Raw genomic sequence first — 14951 nt, forward strand, 5'->3', positions numbered from 1 at the left:
TATTAAAAAAATAGATGCTAAAATGAACATTATTTGGAATGAACAATTCTGTGTTCAGCTGACATTTTAAATATATTTTCCTTCTACTGTTAGTTTATACAGATAATGCATTAATATCTGGTATATGTTTTAAAAAGAAGACACGTTACAGATTTTCTTGAAATACTGTCAACAAAAAACTGTCTATATCTGCCCCAGACTAAGGTATCTGCCAGAAATGTTGCAGAGAAACCAGAAAAAAATCTTTAAATATATATTTTTTAAATACTAAATGTCCTGAAGACAAAATCCACCACTCTGCTGGGAAGAAAGGCAGAATAATGGATGATTCTTGGCTCTTGAAAATTGCATAAATGAGCTGATGTTCATTTACAACTGGTGTCAAATCGGTGTTTTGCAACAAAATTGAATTACGGCTCAAAGATGAAATAAATGGCCTGCTAAAATTTTTACTTTGCCGCTGCATTCAATTATTCTGTCAAGTCAATAACAAGTCTGTCGGTGCTATGGCTGCACTGCATTATATTTTCAGATGCACGTGTTTTCGTATGGTTTCAGATATTAATCATAAGACCTCCTCATAAATGGAATGAGTGAATATAGGTGCACATTACTGTTACTGAGGAAGGACAGCTAACAAAGTCACATGGCTTGCTTACTGGCATGTACAAGTTACTGGAGCTCTGACTGTGAGTTAGAGATTACAGAGTCCAACACAGCACCCTCCATAATTAAATTCATACACCTGGTTGCCACCTGCCAAGACTGCTGGAAATGCCATGAGTGTGTTTCTTTGTTGAAGAGGATTATGGGATTTCTAATTGGCACCGCCGTGCGCGAGAAACATGATGTTTCTTTAATGTAAACTCTTAAAGCAGTAACATAAGTCAGAAATGTGATGAAACTCTTTCATGCTTTTGTTGCGACAATAAAAAGAGATTAAGGAACTCGACAACTGTAACTGTTGCAGACATCGTGCGCACCGTTTTTATTGAGCTTCAGGATGAGCAGGATGCTGAAAAGCAGGACTTTCAATAGCAGTCTCAAGGCTGTACAACGGAGCTTTGAAAAGTGTCCAGATCTGCAACTGGGGCTGAATAAGAGTCCCTGAACCAGAGTCATGGCGAGACAGCTCAGACTCCACAGCAGGGGCCCCCAATCCCATTTAGAAAAGCCAACGTTATTTTATCAGGTCGTTTGAAATTGGCTGGCTGACTATTAAGGTTCAAATGAAGGTGCTGCAGCAGGCTGTGAGGGGGCCTGCAAAACTGCTCAATGTTAAAGGCAAAAATATGCTAAAAATTATACCATGAAGCAGACATGCACAGCATGGAAACACACCAGGGTTTCCTATGCAAAGAATTTTGCTGATTTATCCTGGTACACATAAAAATGCCAAATAACCCTCCATCTTCAGTGTGGTTTCCAAGCATATAAGCTGTCTGTTTTTCCGTTTTCTGTCACAGCATAAATCAGGAGGTGAGACGGGGCTGTACAAAGCCTCCACAGCTCAAAAGACTCCCCTAGTTTTTTGGGGTTTTTTTTTAAACGTGCGAACGAAGCAATTCCTCGGGGTCTAATCCTCACACACTTGTATGCCTTTGTTCGATCTAAGCATATGTGTGTTTTCTCTCCTCTCCTCTTCTTCCTCTGTGTTGCAGATTCATCCCAGGACCTAACAGAGAGCTCCCATTGCAGGGCTCAGCGCCAGGCTCCTTCCCCTCATGTACCCTTTCTCTTCTCATCGAATGGACTAAAACTATTACATCCACGGCTACTGACTGGATTACCTGGGACCATAGAAAGGATATCCACCCAGATAAAACAGCTTTGCTCGCGTGGTGCCAAGGATTTGAAACCAGACTAATCCCGTGTTTGATCAATGAGCTCCATGTTGGTGACTCTCCTCTTCCACACAGCTGTGGCCAGTTTCTGACCTACTCTTCCCTCACTCTGTTTCCCTATTCAGAACTGAAGCAGCTTAGCAGGGGCTATTTAGAGGTTGTTAAAACATAATTTGAAGACGTTCTCCCCGCCCATCTGAGGGTGAACTTGTTGGCAAACTTTCATAGACCTGAACCTGAATCTGTGGAACTGAGGGCACATTGGGGGAAATTACGTCGGTTTATTTTTATTTCTGTGTGGAAAGCATTTGTATTTGACTCACTACCTGAGGCTGATCGCTTTGTTGTGGCTGCACCGAGGAAACTGTCAGCTGTTACCGCTAGAAAGGTCGATTAATGAAGACTCTCAGAGAGGCTTTAGGGTCAACCCCATGGCCTCACGCTCATCCTCCACGACGAACATTCTGACTTTTATTGGTGGGCATGCCCAGTGTAAATTCATGAGCACTTCTTTTCTTTGTATGTAAGATAATTTGTGTATATATACACATATATAAATACATTACATGTTAAGCTGACAGATCCAAGAAGCTGAAAAATATATTTACAGATTTCAAGCCCGTGTTGGAATCCTGAATAACCCTTGAACGTGAGCCAGAGGCTGTCGTCACGGTGCGGTGTGTCTAGGACTGCTTCGCATTGGGGGAAAAAGCCACAACGGAATCATAAAAATAAGTTCTGCTCACTTTTGTCATTCAGCAATGTTGTTTGGTTACTCCAGAAAGCGCTTGTTGTTTCAGTAAAGCTGAGGAAAACACTGTATAGAACTGCCTCACTAAAGAAAGCAGCAACACCCACCCGTGACCTTTCCCCTCAGACACATCAGAGAAACTCTGACCATAATAGGACAATTACGTTTCTGCAGCGGAGAGTGGTCACGGGTGAGAGTGTCTGTAATGTAGATGTTCCTCTTACACACACCAGAGAGATGATTTATTCAAAGTGACAGTGAGAAAGTATTAGTCACAAAGGAGAAACATAGTTATCCCCCAGTAGCTATAAGTACATTACAGGACAGCCTTATGAGAAATAAAAATGGTTTTCTATACTGATATGCTGCCTCCCATTTCTCCATAAGGTGACTGATATTTTGAAAAATGTTCCTCTTACGACTATTTGATATGTTGTAATATGTGGGTGGAAGATCTCGTCAGAGTTTCATTTATTTTATATGTTAACATTGTGAACAGAGTTTTTGCTTGAGTAAACAAGCAATCAAGAACGGCACAGGACGGGTATGAAAATGACTTACGGGCACAGACACACTCACAAACACACACACACACATGCGGTAAACACAAACGGATCTGTGATGCTTCATTTATACAATTCCCTTGCTGGCAGAGTGGATTTATCAAAACAGAGCATTCAATTCATTCATGCAATTAGAATAAGGATTTTCAATATCAGGCCAGGCAAAATTCCAGATGATTTTCAATATCAACCTCCTCTCTCGGCAGATATTAGATTCGTTTCTTGTCCCAGTGGATGCACTAGTGTACATTCATCATTTAGGAATTTGGCTAGTTTCGTGGAGCCCGGTGCCTCGCTGAGCAGTCACAGAAGGTATGAAAAAGACAGAGACATCAATCTCCCAGTGGTCTTGCCAGAATCATGAGGGAATATAGTAAAGGAGAGAGAGAGAGACTGCTTTCTCCTCCTGAATGGGTCATTTCCGTCTTTGTTTTCTCCTATTTATTGGGATTGGCCGTCCTTAAGTCTTATTTAGCTTGTACTAAAGAAAATGAAACAGTAGAGGAGTTTGTGCATATGCACGACCTGTCTGCGGGTGCTTTTTTGTTGCCATAAACGTTTGTCTTTTTTTACACGCACATCCCTGTGTGTGTGTATTTTAGACCCAGAGTCTGGGAGAAATACATCCTGCGACGACGTACTGTGAAGATTATCCTCAAATTCGGTGCTCGTGTAGGAAATCAAGCGATTTCTCCCTTCCTACTTATGCAGTTCTAAGTGGATTTTTTTTTTGCTTAAAAGGTGCTTGGGGATCAGAAACGGAAGAGGTGCTTTTCCTTTTGCCTTTTCTCATTCTCTTTTATGCACTGCTTAGCTCTATCCAGAAATGATGGAGTCGTGCTGTGGAGGGAGGTCCTGCACCATTTTAGACAAAGCAGAAAGGAGCCCAGCATGAATAAATAAGCGGGGCCAGGTCCTCCTCCCACGCCACAGGACTGTACAATCTCAAAAGAGAGACATCCATCAAGTCCTGCCGACCTCCCACTGAGACAGGGAGACAGCCATGACCACATCACGCTGGATGGCTAATCAACGCCTGACAGCAAGGACAACCCTTTTCATGCAGCCGAGATGTGCGCGCAGGATGTCGGCCAGTGTTGTTTATAAAACTTGCACTTGTAACTTCCAAGGGTATCTCAAGTAAAACCTAAACTTTTGCCCTGCATAGAAGGTAAATGCTTGGCTGCTTTTAGGAGCTTTCATAAAGAGCCTCACTCCTCTTTGACGGCACTTCTGTCTTCGCACTTTATCACATTCATATTCTTTAATCATTTTGGATAGCAACCTATAATTTGTGGAAAGGGCACACTCCTTACCTGTGGGGGCTTTGTGGCCTATAATTACAGTCATTATGGCCATGAGTCACGGTGAATATCAGCTTTATAATGATCATTCACTAGAGCTGGACAACTAAGAGTGTTCGAAAATCATTAATGACACTAAAACTTCCCCTCAATGATAGCTATTTTCTGCAACTTTGGGCATTATTACCAGTGGCCCATTTTCTATGAAATGTAATAGCACAGTATCAGACAGAGTAGAATTAATCCTTTTAATTATTGAACTCAACAAATGGGAGCAGTGGCAGCACTGTCACAGCTAACATGTTCATCACACCTTTTTTTAAAAAGAACTTGTAGTGGTGACAAAACACAAAGTTGATACACACACACACACACACACACACACACACACACACACACAAAAGCTGAAACTGATTCAACCGCATACTTTCAAGTGAAACACACCAATCCCCTGCTGTACACCATTGTTTGTAACAAATGAGCACATACTCTGATGGGTATGCAATACATCACTGTTCTAGTCCCATGACACTTAACCGTACCCACCAACCACCAATACCCTTGTCAGCCAAATGACTAGCCTGTCTATGATTGTCAGCGGCTGCCATAATGATAATTTATTTCCGTGCTCCTTTACACTTCTTCACCTTATTTCGTCTCCCATTTCAACCCAAAACGCAGCAAACTAAAATCCATCATGCTGCACATGCTGAATGGCCGAGCGTTGAGGATGACATTTCATGTCCCACAAGGGGCGCCGATGTCGTCACAGAGCAGCCTCCCTGGGAGATTTCACAGTTCACACTTTCCCATTAAACAGAGAGCATTTTTCATAGTGCTGAATCCACACAGCGGGACAGCTGTAAACACACAGTTTCTCAATTGTTTGCCACTTCTGAATAAATGACCAAGAGCCGAACTGGAAGGAGTGAGGAGTTAACTTCTTGTTCCGAGCCGCAGAGTACACGAATACGTCACATGAGTTTAGCTTGTACATCTCACAGTATTCAAAATTTAATGATTATAAAATGCAAAATAATGTTTTCATGCAGGACACAACGCAGGATGAGGACACACAGCACATCTCACAGGTTGAAAAGGCTGTTTGTTTGTGTTGAATTTGTGTTTTTTTTTTATTGCGTTATTTTTTTCATAAAATGTCCAGTGCACCACAGAGTACTATAATTCAGACCAGTAAACACGACACAGCTATTTTCTGGTGTTGGCTTCAATTACATCATACAGTAAAGAAATAAAGACATACATATCAGAGATCTATCTATCTGTCTGTCTATCTGCTAGATAGACAGACAGATGCTGCTTTGATTGCAGAGAAGATTGTACCTTGGCATTTTTAAGGAGAGGTCAGATACAATTTCATGTTGTTTGTCCACAATTGTATAGACAGTTCACAACTGGCCTGGCCCCCAGGCTGCCTGCCAGAGACAAAGCACTGTGCCGTCAGTCCAAACCTGCCCACACACACAATATCTGCAGTGAACTTATCTAAAGTTTGGATGATGGAAAGGCAAACTAGAGCATTTGTCTTGCCCACATACTGCCTGAAAAGTTTTGCCATGTCATCGAGTTCATGCAATTTCCGTTTTTCTCGTTCTCCATTAAGTTACCTGAGTTTCCTAATCAATTGGGTTTATCCTGTAAATGTGGGTTCAATTTGAACAAATAGTACCGTTGGATGATCAAACTGAATCTTAAACTGGAAATTACTAACAGTTCTACTGTTGTAGACTAGCGTTAGGCTAGTAATACACCAAGGCCAAATACCAAATACATGTTTAGTCCTTGCTCTGTCCTCACAGGCTTTCACGAATAATAGAAATCCTAAAATTTGATTAAGCCATAATCTAATAAATTTAAAACATTTTCACAAATAAATTGCTACAATTCATATTCATTCTCTGATCTGTCTCTTCCACATTATATCATGTCTCAAGGCCGTCTCACAAAAAGTTCCTCTTTTCTGAATTTGAAAGTGAATCCTTGTGATTACAGCATGACGCAGAACACCAAGTATGTAAAATCCACAATAACACATAAAAATCCATGGACTGACTAGACAGAAAGTGAATTGTTGCTATTCTCTCCTGTGTCAGGTACAAGCTGAGCGGTTATATAGCACAGTCTCAGCAGAGTCTTTAGTCTGGGTTAATGGTAAAGGTGATTTTCTGATGGCTGCAGGATGGAACCACTTTCCCCAATTCCACTCTCAGCCAATGAGCTGCCTCTTTCTCTGGTATGCAAATTAGAGGCACAAGGGCAAGCAGGGATTGTGAAGGACACAGTCTTTAGGCCACAAGGAGACGGAGCCACCCCGGAGGGCCAACGATGCCTCATTCAGATTCAACACGATCATTTCCCCTCGGCAGATGAAGTACGTCGGTGCTAAACTCAGACTGAATACAGTGCCGAGAACACAAGCAGGCATACCTTTAAAAAACGATTGCAACCAGTAGTCCAGTGTGGAAATCTTGTTTAATAATTGAATGTGAATGATGTGCTATCTGGGCCATAAAAGCATACCTTATAGTGGCATACATTCTTCAGAAAATCGCCTTAACCTGGCAACTGACATATACACACACAAGTACACAAAGGAGCTGAACACATGCCTTTACCTAAGCAGCCAGTATTGCAAACCTCGCTGCTAGATTGGAATTTTAAGATGAGCATGATGCAGAAATCAATTTAGATGTTATTCCCACGACAGTGCCTGGGTATGACTAGCCAGGGTATTTTCTATTTTGTGTTACCTTTCCCACCTTGATTTTTTTCCCCCAAGCCATCATCCCAAATAGAATGGTGTCTGCGCCTCAAGGCGGCGGCCATTGATCCACACTGGAAGTGAGACACTGCTGCTTGTGCCATCGGCACAATACTTGTTATTGGTCAGACTTCATCAGTGACTGGATATAGATGGTCAAACGTGCTGGCTGTACACAGACATGGTTGTGATACAACTGAGCTTTAACATCTCAGTGTGTGACCCAATGCTTCCAACTACATATTTATAGGTTTAAAAGGAAGTTATTGGAATTAGCCTATAAATTAAGCAATAGACTCTCATATTTGTATGTTTCATATGAAATAGCATAGCATTTTGGAAGATCTACGTCTCTATATGGCTTGCCTTTATGGTATTGTACAGCAGGGTGGAAGACTGGTGTAGTAGTTAGCACTGTCGCTTCTTGATTTGAACCTTCTTGGGGCAATTCTGTGTGGAGTTTGCATGCTTTCCCTGTACTTGTGTGGGTTTCCTTTGGGTGATCCAGTGTTCTCCTACAGTCGGAAGAGCATTGCGTTAATTGGCGATTCTAAATTGCCTGTAGGTAAATGTGAGATATACAAAGTGGTTAAAGATTTATAGTGCTATGCGATTGGGGTTTGCAGCCTAAAGTACTTTGAGCAGTAAGAAAAACACCAAAAATATGCTATATAAATGCAATCCACTGACCACAACCACGACAGCTACAGAAAATCAGACAAACTTAACGTGGCCACAATGCATAACATCCAACGAGTGCCCTGTTCGCTTCTTGTCCCTCGTGGATCTATTAGCTAGAAACAGCTCGTGGCCCTCTGGCTCTGTGCCGTCTACTAAGACATCTTGTTTTTATCTCATATAGTTTCATAATCTAAGTGAGCTGCAACCACTTTCACATTCACAGTTAGTTACATGTCAGCTGATATTATACACCACACCATCCCTACAACAGCTTCTTCATATCTTTATTCTGTATTAGCTTTTCTGGGAGCTGTCGCAAAGTTAACTCTCGGTCTGTCTTCCCTCGCAGACAGTAGATAGAAGACAAATAGGCCTGTGTATACATAATACCTGTAGGTGACACAATGCTTTCATAATGCAAACTGACAAAGTCAATAGAGCTGCTGAAATATGAAGGAAGGGTTTTTTTGGGGGGGTTTCATCGTATATCCTAATCAAGAGACATTCAGTGCACACTCGACCAGTGCTGTGAAACTGCCTTGTCTAATCTACTGTGCAGTTTTTATATTTTCATAAAGCCAAAATAAAATAAAAATGACATCAGCCGTTATGTGTGTTTTAAATAAAGCTGGGTTTTTTGAGTGCGGCGAACCATTAGTGCATAAGGTTCAGCTAGAGAGAAGCTGTGATCCCCCGGTGCAGTCTGCTGTAGGCTGTTACAGGAATGTCCCCTGCCACTGCTCTCATTTCGTGTAACACTGGCAGTGCATTTTCCTGAAGTGCTCAGAGCAAAACTACTTAAAGTCGTTCCCCATATGAACAACTTAGTAAATGAATGCCTGGAATGTGTCATCGATTAAACAGCACAGTCCTTCTCCTATGATTCATAGGCAGAGTGCGTGCACTCAGGCACATAATCTCTTTTTTTCATTTCAGCACCTCCAGAATTGCCTTCTAAACACAAATAATGACAGTGGCAGCAAAGCTCTGCAAGCCTATCCATGAGCTCATATAAAATGCGTTGATCATTTAGCTGATTCATAATTTTCCGCTACCCGAAAGCGCAGCTCTCTGCTGCATCAGACAGATATTTGTTTTACTGCATCCTAAAAAGCAATATACCAGTATTTTCCAGATTACATCTGAAGGAAATTATAGCCTTTAAAAACGTGTTTTGTCACTTGTGGAGCCAATAACATGTAACATAACATGTGAGCTTAAACAGATCATAATAGTTTCTTTTATATACATTCAAATCTATCTTAACAACAACCTTCCAGCAATATTACAGCGATTTATTCACTTTAATAAAGCAATGAAATCAGTGTTACAGTGAAGACTGATTACTGGAAATATAACTCAAACTTCACAAGATGATATAACGCCCATTTTACGTGTAACCTAGCTTTCCAAATTTTACACCATCTTCCACCTCAACAACTCGCTCCTGTCCCCATCTTTATTACATTAATCACATGTGCCTACATTAAATGAAATCCATTTAAATACCCCTGGTTGCACAAATTATTTGTGTAGCCAGGTTGAAAGACTTGGGAGTCAAAGGCGGCATAATTAGACGGGACGATTCTGAAACCTAATACAAGATGTAATTAAGGAAATTAATAAGGTGTCAGCCCCCTTTCACTGGGTGCTCTGCCTGATGATTAATCACAGCCTGGGCTAATTTGATTTGTGACAAGGAAAAGGATGACTTGGTAAGTCAGTTAGGAGAACCCAACTCGACAGCATATGACATTAATAAAACATGAAAAGTGGGGGCTGAGAGAGTAACGAAAATCCACTTGTGATCCACATGAAGCAATCAGATTAAAGGAGACTTTGGATAGATAGCCCTGTGACAAAGTCGCTGACAGGGGACTGAGTGTAATTTAATCAAAGCCTCTGATGTTACATTATTCTTATTAATCCATAATTGGACATACCACCATCATAAAGCAACAAGTATAGTCATTTATGTAGGTGGAGGTAAAAATCAAACTACATTCCAGATATAATGTGATCTTTTAAGAAGGTAGGAACACTGTATGACACATCGAAGCACTGAAAGAGGAAAAGATAAGGCCGAGGCATTAGTCACTGAGCCACCAAAACAGAAGATGAGTGCCGCAGTTCTTACTCGCAGGCACAGAGGAACATAAGAAATCATAAGATTTCAACATGCTTAGAGATTAAGGGCTGGGTTATGGTCTCTTCTTGTGACGCGATGTCCAACGACATTATGCAATGACGCTCAATGATGTGTGTTTATAATTGTTTCAACTGAAAAGCCAGTGATTACAGAGTAGAGGGAGGGAGCGGAGAGATGCAGTGTAAACCAAAAGCCGAGATAATGCCTGGTTTTCATACATGAAAAGTGCCACGAATATCATACAGCTGCCAGATCACCAATTTTGAATGTTGTAAACAATGGGGAGCGCAGACGTCCCTGTGTGAAGTCAAAATGGCAATCCAAAACAAAGCACAGTTCTGGCAGACCATAATGTCTATGTTGCTATGCTGTCATCATAAGATCCGGTTCACCTCCTGCTCTCTCCCAGTGATGCTTGATGAAAAGCTTAGTGGAGGGAAGCAAACAGAAGGTAATTAATTTCTCAAGTGAATTCTAATTGATTTGTGTTATATTTGGAGGGACAGGTAGGGGGAGCGAGTGTGTTTGTAATTGTGTTTACACCTGCAGAGAGTACACGTAATATCGAGAACATCTGTATACAATGCAACCCAACCGCTTTGCATTTAACTTGATCATTGTGAGAAAAACTGCGATGTTCTGCATGAACCTCAGGTTGAACCCCTCTGCCTCACAAAGGCTGACTGAGAAATACTCGATCAATTTTGCAATATCTACACTTTATGATAATATTTGAGGTCGTAGTTCATTTGAGTCTGTGTTCTGAATTCCAGTGTAGCTGTCCTAGATATTGTGTCTGTCATTTGTATGTGCCCACACTATGCAGGGTTACTTGAATTTACATACAATGCATTATTGTGTGTCTATGCCGCGTGCATTCAACCGCATACAAGCACAAACAAATACGGGGACTGAATGCAGCTGCAAGAAAAATTATTGTTCACTTGCAAATGCACCACAATACACTGCTATACTAATTTCCAAAAATTCCAGAGTACTGCAATTGTGGTTAAACCATTAGTTCCCCTTCATTTGTTTTATCCTACATGGGCAGACTGGGAAGGGCCATGGCTTGACCCAGGAGAGTGAAACCAGCCCTCCAAAAGGCTGCAATGAAGCCTCAGAATGGCAAAAGTCCAAGTCAGTTGATTCCAACTTGGGAAGTCATATAAGTTTCATAACTGAATGTAGATGCTACTAATGATATTTCCTAACAGAAGAGTATTGTACACATGTCGCAAGTGTTTAAGCAGTTTCCTTCTTTTATATCTCAAGGTTGTGCTGAGACACACCTACAGTGCTGCATATTCTTTACATACTGATAGAGAGACATTTCTCAGGATTTAACACAAAGTCTTCTGTGTGATGTAGACAGAAAGTGTATTGACTATTTCTTGGATCAGAAACTTTTCACAAAGAAATTCTCAGAAAGTAGAATGACAATGACAGTCTTCCAGACGGAATTCAACACAATATTACATTTTTTACTTGCCCACTAATTTTTATTTCATGCCTTATCACTGAAAAACAGACACAAGCAAAGTTGCGGATATGCTTTTTTTTCCATTCATTTCGATTCAATATAGATAATACATTTTTTGTGCAATTTTAATAAATTCTGTGGGTTTATGATAGCTGAATCTGCATGTTAAATAAATCAAAGACTTAATCATTTAGTTATTGCTTAACCTGAATACACTTATCCTTCGTTTAAGCAATAGGAGAATAATTTACCTACCTGTTTTTTGTTTTGTTTTTTTTTTACATTTTTTCCCTATCTGTTCTGGGACCATTTATTCTCTGGATTGAGAACAATGTCACGATACCACTAAACAACATTACAAAATAAAACACAATACAACTACACAAACAGCTGGGTTTCACACATTTATGCTTTCCTTATCCACTTACTTGCAAAGATGTGCCGACAAGTGTCTTTGCAGTTAGGCCGATAAGAAAACCTCCTTTTGTAAGCATGAATACAGTGGACTCACAATATTTGGGATTCACCCACAAGGTTTTATGTCTTTAGCATTTAAAGTATGACTTGAAAACCACAAATGCCTTTCTCCAACGTATTCATAAAATATACATTTGGTGGACATTCTACGAGTAATTTGACAATGATCCCTGAGCAGAGATTTAAAAAGGTGTTTTTTTTTTAGTTTAGGCATTAGATGCAAGAACTTATTAAAACCCATCTAAGATGACAGGGGATGTTTTTTTACACCCATTTGAGATCATATCTTGGTGCATACTCAATCATCCAGGTAAGTAAATCCCCAAAAGTTGATTCTGTTCATCTGGACGTAGCGCTTTCAGTGTTTTGTCACTCATCCAAGTGACTTCTTCAGTCTCAGCTCACTGCAGGTTTCCTCAACCTTATACATTTCCACAATGACTGAATCTAGCACCGCTGATGAACAATGGGCTGTGAGGTCAGTTTCTTGATCATTAATATGCAAATTGTCACGACCATTCGTCAACAACCACTGATTAAAGACCATTGATCACTGGCAATTGATCAATGAGAGTTGGGGAATGGCTGCAATGACAGCATTGTAAGATGGTGAAAGATGTACTCTCATGGGCTTGTATGATGTTACATCTCTCTTCACTTGTGTTCCAGTCACTGAAGGAGTGGAGGTAGTGCGTAAGAGATGACAGGATGATCCCCACCTCAGCAACAGGACCACTCTCAGCACTGACCAAGTGTGTTTGCTCTTGGATCTGTGTCTTCATTCCACCTATTTCACATACCATGGTTAGCACTACAGGAAGAAACATGGGTGCGCCATGGGTTCCCCAGTTGACCCAGTGTGTACAACTTGCACATGGAAGAAGCAGAAAAGAGTCCTCTGTTATCCTACCCTGAAACACCAGCAAGTCTTTGTTTAGGGTATGTGGATGACACCTGGGTTTAAATAAAAAGTGATTGATGATTTGATTTTGACAAGCTAGAAATAATCCAAAATATTAGTGAGAGGATATAAAAAACAAACAGATGGGTTTACATTTAGATCCCTAATATTGCGAGACAAAGACAAAATTATGAAGTTTTTCCTCTGTACACTGTCACACTGAATTTTAAGTCAAATAATTAAGATGTGATTCACGTTTTAGTTTCGACTTTAATTCAAGAGTTTGACAAGGTTTCAGAATTACAGACCTATTTATACACAGTCCCCCATTTACAGAGGCTGAATCAGACAAACTAACATACTCAATATGATTATGATGGTGATTATTGTTATTATTATTGCTGTTGTTGGTGATAATAACATGCCTCATTTAGCCATTGAAGAATGTCTCATTTCTTTGAGAAACTCAGGTTATGCATTTGCACTGAGAACCTGATCAGTTTTGCAGAATGTGGCAGAATCTGAGCAGAGAGTATAGACCTGTACACTTCAGAATACATCCTGCTACTTTTAGCAGCAGTCACATCATCAATAAATACCAGTGGCCTGGTTCCACCAGCAGCCCTTCATTCCCATTCAATAATGATACCTACATATGTGACAGATAATGTGCTATGTTTTGGTTCTTTCTCCCTTTCTCCATACTTTTCTCTTCCAATCATTCTGATCCAAATTAATTTTGCTTTCATCTGTCAAAAAATGCTTTAGACCTGTGCAGGCTCGTTTAGATGTTTTCTGACAAAGTCTAGTCTGACCTTCCTGTTCCTGAGTGTAACCGATGGTTTACACCTTATTGCACTTCCATTCATGACCGTGTCTCTTGTTTGTAGACAGCAGTGACTGAAGGTGCTAGATGTATCTGTAGAGTGTTCTTGATTTGCTTCTTGTGAACATGTGTGTCTTAACCAGAGAAATAATTCTGTCATCATCCACTTTGGGTTTCGTCTGTGTCCGTTTGGTGTTTCTGGGCTGGTTAATAGAAAATGTTTGTAAAACCCTTTGAGTGAAAGCTGAAATCTGCATTTCAATCACATCTGGATTGGCTGATTTAAAACCCACTGTGGTAGTGTACAGAAAAAAAATGGTTTCTTTGTCCAGCAAGTGATGGTAACTTTAAGTAAATTTATTGAGTAGATAAATATTGTCTGTTTCCATATTTTCCCCGAGAAATGGATGACGCTGGAGAACTTCCAGACTGTCAGAAATACAGCATGCAGAATGTGAGCAGCTGTAAATAACAGGCTGAGTTGTGTCATGCCCTGCCAGATGTAATAGAGGTGTGAATGCCCCACTGACAGCCAGTAGCCACCTAACCAGGGTTTCTCATGAGGGTATTATTTACTTATGGTTTGAGAGAGATATTCAGCATCAGTCAAGCATAGTCATGGCGCTAACATTTACCCTGAGCAAACGGCGAGATATGTCTTATGAATGAAAGTCAATATACCTGTCTGCTAGACAGACAGACTGGCAGACACATAGTCTGATCAAGTCAGGACTCACTCCATTGCTTCCAACAGCTTCCTGCAATGATGCACAAGATTTGCTGGCAGACACTAAAAGGTCAACTTAAAAAGCAACTCATTTTAGTGAAGAGAAGAGCTCTGACGCTTCAAATAAGGATGTGTGTTTTGAATTATGATGTCTCGTGATTTAAAGGACCATAATTTGAAAAGAAAGCACTAGTCTAAAGCCCTTTGATAGGAAGCATCTTCCTTGCTACTGTGTGCAGTCAGTGTGCACCAGGCTGAAAGTGTCTGAATGTGTCTGCCTATTTTACCTCTGCTGTTTGACAGTCACCTTTGAATCTGATTTGTTGAACCATCATTTTAAATCTAGAAGATAGCCAAAATTAAACTATTACTCTTTTCTTAATATGTTTTAAATGTAAACCTAAATAGCATCCAAAAACATATACCGTACTTTATACATGTCAGACTTTGTTTTCCTATAGCT

The 14951-nt window shown here is 40.4% G+C and overlaps 1 protein-coding gene across 2 annotated transcripts in view; it reads left to right on the top strand.

Moving 5' to 3' along the window:
* Positions 1-2956, top strand: part of tafa1b (TAFA chemokine like family member 1b) — a 122821-nt gene extending 119865 nt beyond the window's left edge. For both annotated transcript variants that reach the window (XR_013909061.1, XM_026168675.2), the window contains one exon: positions 1662-2956. Coding sequence is in view for 1 of the 2 variants with exons in the window: in XM_026168675.2 (XP_026024460.1) it covers positions 1662-1679 (18 nt within the window). In the remaining variant the exon portion in view is untranslated. The remainder of the gene's footprint in view (positions 1-1661) is intronic.
* Positions 2957-14951: the final 11995 nt, after the last annotated feature.

The sequence above is a fragment of the Astatotilapia calliptera genome, chromosome 5 (genome assembly GCF_964374335.1).
Source record: "Astatotilapia calliptera chromosome 5, fAstCal68.1, whole genome shotgun sequence".
NCBI classification, from domain to species: Eukaryota; Metazoa; Chordata; class Actinopteri; order Cichliformes; family Cichlidae; genus Astatotilapia; species Astatotilapia calliptera.